This window comes from Monopterus albus, unplaced genomic scaffold, assembly GCF_001952655.1.
Source record: "Monopterus albus unplaced genomic scaffold, M_albus_1.0 scaffold244.1, whole genome shotgun sequence".
Lineage (NCBI taxonomy): Eukaryota > Metazoa > Chordata > Actinopteri > Synbranchiformes > Synbranchidae > Monopterus > Monopterus albus.
In genome coordinates this window covers 169,479-179,063 of record NW_018128124.1, presented here as the reverse complement: position 1 = coordinate 179,063, position 9,585 = coordinate 169,479, and the positions used below count along the sequence as shown (strand labels likewise).

Genomic DNA, 9,585 nt, shown 5'->3' with positions numbered 1-9,585 from the left:
TATTATGTAAGTGTCTGAATGCCCCAGTAGAACACCTGACCAACCCGCCGGGTATACTAGGACATTCCTGCAGGTAAAACTGGCTGAGGTTTTGTGTAATGTGGCACTCTACTGCCACTCAGTGATTTTTTTCCATCATTAAAATTAGCTAAATTCCTAGCATGGTTTTAATTCGTAATTCGTGGCAAAAGACGTTGGCCCATAGGTGTAAATTTGAGAGTGAAGGGTTGGGTGCAGTCCACCTGTTGCCCAGTGTTGATTGAATTAGGCTCCGGCCCCCTCAACAACACTCAAGGATAAGTACAGTTAAGTGTAGTTACATCTAAATGGGTCTACATGCTACATGTGTCACTACACATACTACCACCTCTGCAGCCATGTGCGAGTGGCCCGCAACCATCAATCAAACTTACAGGGCGAGGCTTTGCAGGGTCACTGCAAACTGACACTGTATGAAATTTTGGACAACAAAGAGGAAAAGGGTTGTTGTGTTTGTGGTATTTACTGTATGCCAGTGAACCAAGACGATGCTCTGTTTGTCCTCTAAACTAGACGTGGAGAGAACATAGGAGTTCATTAAACTTGTGAACTGATGCACCTCAAAGATGACGAGATGCACTTTAATTATTTGTCTGCAGATCAATTTGATGATTTACTGCATCAAATCAAGCCATTTGTTAAACATGCCAGAACACATTATGCCTGTGTTTTAGATGGAGTGCTGAGATCACATGATACCAGAGAGCCAATCACTAGCAAGGAGGACATGCAGCATTTCAAAAAGTGACCAGCATGCACCAGGCTCGCACGCCAGCGTAGTGACATTTGTAGGACACTCTGCAACAGGCACGCAGCCTGCTTTAGAGGGGCCAGATGAACCTTGACAATATAGTTTATGCAAAGAAAAAATAAACACTGAAATTATCTTTTTAAATAAACTGCATACATGAATGCCTAAACTCTAACACTTAACATCTGTGTATACTGACTGCAACCTACTACAGTAGACTGTGTTCATTGACCCAGAGCAAAATACATTGCACTTCAATAATCTACACCGATCAGCCATAACATTATGACCACAGAATAAAGTGAATACTGATTATATCATTACGCTGGCACCTGTCAGTGTGTGGTGTATATTAGGCAGCAAGTGAACATTCAGTCCTCAAAGTTGATGTGTTGGAAGAAGGAAAAATGGGCAAGTGTGAGGATCTGAGTGACTTTGACAAGGGCCAAACTGTGATGGTGAGATGACTGGGTCAGAGAATCTCCCACACTGCAGGTCTTGTTGGGTGTTATTGGTCTGCAGTGGTCAGTACTGACCAACAGTGGACTAAGGAAGGGCAAATGGTGAACTGGTGACAGGGTCATGGACGTCCCCGGGTGATGATGAGGTTGACCTACAGTATATTAAACTTTTAACTTCCATTTGTATTTTTCAAAAATTTAAGATTTATTTGAATCTTTGTTAAAATGGTTGAAAATGAGAAATACTGTACATTGGTCTCTATGAAGAGAAAGAGTCGGGGGCTGTAGTGGTGATATCACACCTGGAGTGGTGAGGCTGTTGGATTGGTCTAAAACATTCTCTCTAACTCGTCCTCATGACCAGTTTTCATTCCTTTTATATAAGTTTCTCACTGAATTGTAGACACATCTGTGCTCTTCCTGACAGTAAAACTGTGGAAGCAAATGGATTCACAGAAGATGCACAGTGAGCTGCAGAGTGACACCAGTACCAACCAACTGCCACATTGACCCCTATGTAAACAGTATTAGGCAGGTGGTCATAATGTTATGGCTGACTGGTGTATATCCCATGTCATCATCAACAATAAAAGAACTGGGTGGGCCATGGCAAATTAGCCCGCCTCCAATACTATCTAATAGTAGGTATATAAGGCCCTGTACAGGTAGGGCTACTTTTCCGTGGCCCCCCTGTATAACAAGGTGTATAGTCTCAGATGTCTTTAAAATATTATGCTCCAAAAAAAAAGAAATGCCTTAATATTGTGTCAGTTTTTTTATCTTTCCTTCATAATACTAGATAAGTCCTCATAAATGTACACAGTGTCTGACAGATTTAAGGAAAGACTCTAACAGTGCAGCCCATCACCTCATATTTCTGCCCCATCACTTTGCTCAGCCTCATTTTTAAGATCTGGCACTTTGGAACCACCTCAGTGGATCCTGTGTTAGCAACACTGTCTGCTCTCGCTCCCTGTATGGGGGCTCGGGGCTTTGGGTGATTGAGTACAACTACAGGCTGATTCGGACCTGGTCGCTTCACCAACTGGTCCACCTTCAGCGGCATCGGGTAAATAACTGCACAATCGGTCACACTGCCCATAGGTACCTGTGTCTTATATTTGGATATTTTAAGTTTGATTCCTTTCTTGCTTTTTTTCCACACACCAACCTGTACCCTTTTCAGACAGACAGTGAGGAACTTCGAGGAGACGTCATGTTCATCTTTTTCCATTGGCTGGAGAGGATCTGCAGTTACAGATGCATCTACATTTTCAGAAACAGATTCCACATCTGATGAATACTTTGAAGCAGGAGTGTGACTGCATTTATTATTGTCTTTCGTTGTGGTGTTCTTTTTTTCCTCCTTGACACTGACATGGTTGCGAGTCAGTGCAGAAGGGTGCTGGATACCCTTATCATTCTCCTCTACTTTTATAACATCACTGGTCTGCTCTGTCAATAAAAGGTCACGGATGAAGGATCCACTTTTTGTGGTTACCTGAGCCCAGTATCTTGATGCTGTTGCCTCCTTGATTTGCTCGGTGCCATTTGTTATCTTGGTGTGATCTTGAGTTGTACTGCCAGAACTGTTACTTTTATCCATCACTATGCCACGCAGAGCCATTACCAGTGGCTGAATGGAGCCTTGGACCTCCTCTGGCTGTTGACTTAATGAAAACACAGAGGAGATGACTGGAAAACTCTCGGGCTCTGGCATATCTCCTTCTCCTGCTCTCTCACTGGATTGAACTTCCTGGGTCCAAGAAGTCATCTTTGAATTTGTGCAATTAGAAAGCACAGGTGTTTTGACTGATGATGGCTCACTTAGTGTTCTGCATATTGGGAAAGATGGATTAGCAACATTATCCTTGCAGACTACAGTTGCTGGAGGTCTCACTTGGGCATCTGCTGCTGAAGGAATGCTCAGTGAAGGAGAAGCTGATTTCAGACTTTGCTGGTTCAAGCACACTGCTTCTTTGATCATTTTTGAAGCAGTACTGTTCCTGAGGTGGAGCTCCCTTGGTTCCAGCTTCACAGCTACTGACACATCTTGTGGAGTGCTTTTTGTGTCACTTGCCCTCCTAGGTGGGATGCTCTTGGAGAGCTCTGGAATTAAATTCTTCCTCTCATCAACTGCTCTCTGAGAAACACTTGTTCCCATGTTGCCTGGATGCAGGGTGGTGGTCGGCCTATTGGCAACCCTGGTTGAGATGACAGCAGGAGGAGCTAAATTAACTTTTATAGGTTCCCTCTGTGCAACTCTGATCCCACAATTTCCTTCTCTTACAGGGTTGAGGATGCATTTGGGAATCTTGTTTGGAATGACTGTGTTAGATTCCAAGTTGATTATTTCTTGTGATGTTCTTTTCAATCCAGCCTTTTCCTTGTTTACCTGATTTGGGAGATTTTTAAAACCAGTGCCGGGGACAACAGCGGGACCCTCCATATTCACTGTCTTTGTTTCACACAGTTTTCTGTTAACAGTGCACATCCCCATACTCGCAGACTTCACTGTGTTCGGACTATTTAATGTGGATGATAAAGGCTTTCCCAGTGCAGTATTTTGCGACATGGTGGTCCTTGTGTCTTTTATCATAGACTCATTTTCTTGCTGGGAGACAAGCCTCAGCTTTAGCTCCTTTGTCCCATTGACAGTTTTCACCTCGACAAGTTCAACCAAGCAGCCAGCAGGGATTGTTACTTCCTCCGGTAGAGAGACTGTTAGAGCTCTGTTGTGCTGAATGAGCCCATTCAAATGGGATTTAATTTCTGCATTTCCATTTGTGGCATTTGATATATTTGTGTCCAGTGTTTTCCCCCTCTGATCATCTTTACCCAGTCTGATTGCAGGCGCATTCGGGGTGGGCACCGTTACCCGAACAGCTGGTCGAAGTGGTGATGGATCAGAAGTGGGCACACTAGGTAAGGCACTGGAGACAGTGACATGTGGAATTTTTGACATGCCAGACTTAGCAGGCCCTTGACTGATGCTTTCACTGTGTAAACGATCGATGTGCTTTATAAGGCACAACCTCCTCATATATCCCTGTCCACAGTGAGGACATTTGAATGGATGCTTTGCGGTGTGTTGCTTCAGGTGCGCACTTAGCTCTGCCTCACTGAATGAGACACTGCTGCAATAAAAACAGTGAAACTTTGTCCCAATGTGCTCGACCATCGACTTGTTGAACACTGCGGTGTTTGCAGAACCAAATCCACCTTTCTCACAATACATCACATTTGAAGTGTTTAGCACACAATCCGAGGCCAAGTTTGGATGTCCACTGTTCAAAGATGATGGCATGCTTTGATAGCTGACAGGCTTCATGTTGAGCGATGGGGTCTACTAGTCATCTGGCTGCAGGGTCACACTGAGTCAAAGTCTGCAGTTATACAATGAAGTAAATACTCATTTCCACCTGATGTCCAGGGTTTAGTTGTCAGGGAAGGCTGATAAAAGCGCGACCTGCCTATTGAGGCGTCTTCCACCTGAGAAAGCAGATTAGAGAGAATGAAACTAACCTTACAGCCTACAGTGCTGACATTAAAACAAGGCCCAGGAGGCCCCTCCCCCTCACGCACAGCTCATGCAGTATTTCTTGCACCTGGGGCCGTTAATGTCCTTCAGTTCACTAGTTGTAAACATACCAAAAACACAGAGGTGCTATCTAATTTAATGCTGTCATTACTGTTTATGTTTTCCCACTGTTGTCTTCCACTGAACACAAGGCCCTATCTGATTACAACAGGGAGATTGAAAACACGACGGTCCGCATATTTCGTCTGTTTATGTTTGCAAGAGTCAATTCTCACACACATACCTGCTTGGAGTGTTGTCTATGAGCTTTTGATCCTGTTTTATATTTTTTGAGTGAATTAGATTTTAAGAATTCCGTCTCTAGGCTCGTCAATGCTGCCAGTCGAACCCCTTTTTCATTAGCTTGTCGTTAGCACTGTAGCTAGAATAACAACATTTCCGGAAAATGGAAGCTGTTGCCTTCAAAATAAGATTATGTGACTAAAAACATACTAGAATATATTGCTTTTTTTCCAAATGTAATGTTAAAATGGTATTATATTCTACCAATGGTTTCATTTAGATATACCTATGTTATAAATCATTGTCATGATGCATATTGCAACGACAGTGCTATATTATTTTGAAAGTTGTGACGGAAGTGGACGTTTTTATTTTATTGTTTTGACAGATGGCGAACGGGACTCAGTGTAAGTGCTATTCTTGAAATACAACGCAAACCTTTTATATTTTTGAGTTTGTGTACGTTAGAGTCTGCATTTTGCTACAGAAATCGCGTAATGTTGAAACTGGGCACCCACGCCCTCAACAATATGACAACTTCCACCATAACAGTATTAAACTTAAACATCTCGTTGCAGTTTTAGATCGCATAAGGAAACGTTTGTAGCTGCTGTCGAGGAAGATATGCGGTAGTTAAATCCCGAAATAGGAAGTGGTTTAAAGGTTTTATATTTACTGTGATGAAATCAACTAGCAACGGCACACTGACTGGATCTAACATAGCCTATTGCTATTAAAACATGCTTACCAAAAGAATATGCAAACTACTTCCTGCCGTGTCTGGGTCACTAGCATTACCAAGGTGAGTTATATAGCCTAGTAGACTGTGTTTACAGCAAATTTTGAAGAAATTGATTGCATTTTATGTACTTTAATCGTAATTCAGCGTTGTCGTTGACCAAATTCCTGTTGCAGATTCTCTGTCTTACACCTGTTACTCTGATTCCCATACTGTAGCTCATGTGATAATCACAATGACTATTGTGAAAACTGTTTCTGGGATTTACACACCACTGTTGCAATTCATAATGACACAGCACTCGCTTTTCACTTGACCCTCCCATTCTCCATTTGTTCCACACATAGGTCTGTGATCTTCCTGGTTATGGCCATAGTAATCCAGCAAACCCGGACGCAAGTTCCCTGATGGTTTATCCTTAGAAAGCTCATTTTCTTGTCTTTTCGCAGACACGGAATTAACGTTATCCGCCGAAGAATGGCCTCAGACCCGACAACAGAGACAACCCGCTTCGACTTTCTGGTAGTCGGCGGCGGGTCTGGAGGTCTGGCCGGGGCTCGAAGGGCGGCGGAGCTCGGTGCAATCACTGCCGTGATCGAGAGTCACAAACTCGGAGGTACCTGCGTGAGTAAAAATAAAAATTCACCCCGACCACAGTCTGTTGTAGTGTCCGCAGTTCACACACACACACACACACACACACGTTATTTGCCAGGTCCACTGCTAAGCCTCTGGACCCCTCTTGTGATTTTTGTTTCCTTTCTTTTGCACAATAATCACCTTAACAACAACAAACAGCGATCGTTAGAAATTTGAAGCCGCCCCGTGTCACACCACCATACTTCAAGCCCTGACATTAGCTAAGAAAGTATGTAGGCTGTTAAACAACACAGGCATTGTCTAAACTTCCTGAGTAACAGTTAACTTAATCCTGGTTAAAATCCACTTCTTACTGATTCATTGATTGAACAAATGTCTTGAGGTAAAACTTTGTGCACAAAGGCTGCAATGTGAGGAAGATGTGTAAGATTTGATTCTTATAGGCTCTAGTTACTTTATAAGCTTTAGTTACTTTTCATCCCTTTAGTTCATGTCTGTGCAGATTCTCAGTCATCCAGGTCATAGTAAACTGAAAAAACCTTGGACTTGGATTTCTAGATCGAAGACGTTTCACCTTGTTGTATTCCGGTTCTTTTAACCATGCTAACTCTGAGATATGAGGCAGTCCAAGTAACTACAAAACAGTGCTGATTTATTCCATGAAATTAACATTCTCAGGTATCTTGCACCTCCAACATGCACGCAGGCAGCTGAAGGATGAAAGACCCTGAACCCACCAGGCATATACATTATATTGCTTTGGGCTAATCCCAAACGGTGATGTCTGGGAAACAGCAACAGGAGTTGTGCATATTCATGAACTATCCTCTTGTGTTTAGGAAGAGGCTCTGGGTTTTATCATTCTGAAATAATTACAGACTATTTGGAGTTATGAGGGGTGCAAAGCTAATCTAACGGTACCCGAGATTAAACATTAAATGGCTGCAAATGAGCACAATGAGCATGCCATGGGCTCTTTAACCTGGGTTGTTCACACAGGCTACTGAGGGGAACAGCTCTAGAAGGTGTAAGATTTTATTTTTTTATAGGCTCTAGTTACTTTATAAGCTTTATTTACTTCTCATACCTTTAGTTCCCTTTAGTTACTTTTCATAACTCTAGCTTCCTTTAGTTACTTTTCATAACTCTAGCTTCCTTTAGTTACTTTTCAGTTCTTCATTTTCTTTTAGTTATTTTTCATACCTTTACTTTCCTTGCTTATACATATTAAAACTGTATTGATGACTGCTGTATTGTACTGAGTGAAACTTTGGAACTGCATGCTGTAACTTCTGTAGAGACAGGATGTCTGCATCTCCAAGTAACCAGACAGCCTGTTTACATTCTAACAAAGACCTGTTGGCCTGTTTTGCACTCACTCCTCGACCCACTTGGCATATTCCAAGTTCTGCTTTGTCATGGGGTGTCCTGCAGAGGCCGGGGGCCCACAACCTGAGATGACCACCTGGCCAGTTTAGCATACTTATTAGCATCACACACACACAGGGGGGCCTGCAGCCCAGAACACCCATCGTTCAGTGTTCATTGATCAAGATCAAGTTGCCACCTGAGAAACGCACACACACACTAACTCACACCTGGTTTCGATCACATTTCAGCAAGCAGGCGCAGACAGGGGTTGACCTACTTACACCAAATGGCCAACAGGATTATGAAGTGTTGAATGTTGTACCTATGTCCAGGGTGGGCCTAGCCCAAGGAGGTAAATGTATTGTGAAAACATAACTCATGGTTCAGAGAACGGATCTCCTGCGGGAGCTCTGTCTTTCTGATCCCAGCGCTGTACCTGTGCCCAGACTTCCAGTAAACTTCCTGTTGATTTTAAACAGTCCTCTCCTGTCTTCACTTCTCGTGCCAACAAAAGAATTGGGTTATTTCTAACAGATGGCACATAACTTTAGTGGGTTTTTTTTAAACTAGAATGCACTGTAAGTGTTCATATTTTTGTGTCCACCTATTTAAATTCATTTTAACTGACATATCATTCACATATCAAGGCAGATTCACTTCCCAGATTTGGTAGTAAAGGAAAAAGCCCACATTCTATAATTTTATGCTGAGAGAGTCACTTTCAGTTTGTTCCCGTCTAGGGGTCGCCACAGCAAATTGTCAGACTGAAGACTCGCATGTTGACATTTGGCACGTTTTATGCCGGATGCCCTTCCTGACTCAACCTGGATTAGAACCCGGGGTGCCGCGGCGAGAGTGCTGTGCCTTAACCACTAGCCTACCAGGGACATCCTATAATTTCATGCAAATCATATAAATATAATCCTGCCAAATCCAAGATATGCACCATTTTATTTGTAGAATAGGTTTATTATTTTATTATGTTTTTGACTGAGTCTGACAAAAAATAATGCAAGATAATATTATTATTTATTGTCTTTCAATGGTCCATTCATCCATCCATTTTCCTTCGCTTATCCAGAACCGGCTCGCGGGGGCAGCAGTCTAAGCAAAGATGCCCAGACTTCCCTCTCTCCAGACACTTACTCCAGCTCCTCCAGGGGAATGCTGAGGTGTTCCCAGGCCAGCCGAGAGACAGTCCATCCAGCATGTCCTAGGTCTTCCCCAGGGGCCTCCTCCTGGTGGGACATACATGGAACACCTCCCCAGGAAGGCACCCAGGAGGCATCCAAAACAGATGAGGCGCCCAGGAGGCATCCAAAACAGATGTCCGAGCCACCTCAGCTGGCTCCTCTCGATGTGGAGGAGCAGCAGCTACTCTGAGCTCCTCCCGGGTGACTGAGCTCCTCACCCTATCTCTAAGGGTGCGCCCCACCACCCTACAGAGAAAGCTCATTTTGGCCACCTGTATCCAGGATCTTGCCCTTTCGGTCATGACCGTAGAGAGTAAGAACATAGATTGACCGGTAAATCGAGAGCTCAGCTCCATCTTCACCACAATGTACCGGTACATCAACCGCATTACTGCAGAAGCTGCGCCAATCTGCCTGTCAATCTCCTGTTCCATCCTTCCCTCACTCGTGAACAAGACCCCAAGATACTTGAACTCCTCCACTTGAGGCAGGAACTCTCCAACAACCTGAAGAGTTTCTCTGCCCCACCTACATTATTTCTCCTCATGAACACATCACATGAACATATATCCATGTTTGCTTGAAGTGACAACAGGGTGAAGTGCATA

General features: G+C 43.5%; 2 protein-coding genes across 5 annotated transcripts in view; one reads left to right on the top strand and one right to left on the bottom strand.

Annotated features, from left to right (window-relative positions):
* Positions 1-1,735: 1,735 nt before the first annotated feature.
* On the bottom strand, positions 1,736-5,204 carry znf518b (zinc finger protein 518B). The gene is made up of 2 exons (XM_020620630.1): positions 5,076-5,204; positions 1,736-4,743 (listed from the first exon to the last, which is right to left on the bottom strand). Exon 2 carries the CDS (start codon positions 4,580-4,582, stop codon positions 2,087-2,089), a length of 2,496 nt encoding a protein of 831 aa, XP_020476286.1. The 5' UTR covers positions 4,583-4,743; positions 5,076-5,204; the 3' UTR covers positions 1,736-2,086.
* A 195-nt stretch (positions 5,205-5,399) lies between these two features.
* The window catches only part of gsr (glutathione reductase), an 11,328-nt gene continuing 7,142 nt past the window's right edge, over positions 5,400-9,585 (top strand). Inside the window, exons 1-2 of one of the 4 annotated variants that reach the window (XM_020620653.1) lie at positions 5,400-5,481; positions 6,263-6,437. In XM_020620653.1, the coding sequence (XP_020476309.1) occupies positions 6,291-6,437 (147 nt within the window). In that variant the 5' untranslated portion in view covers positions 5,400-5,481; positions 6,263-6,290. The other 3 variants (XM_020620650.1, XM_020620652.1, XM_020620651.1) reach the window with 3 other exon arrangements.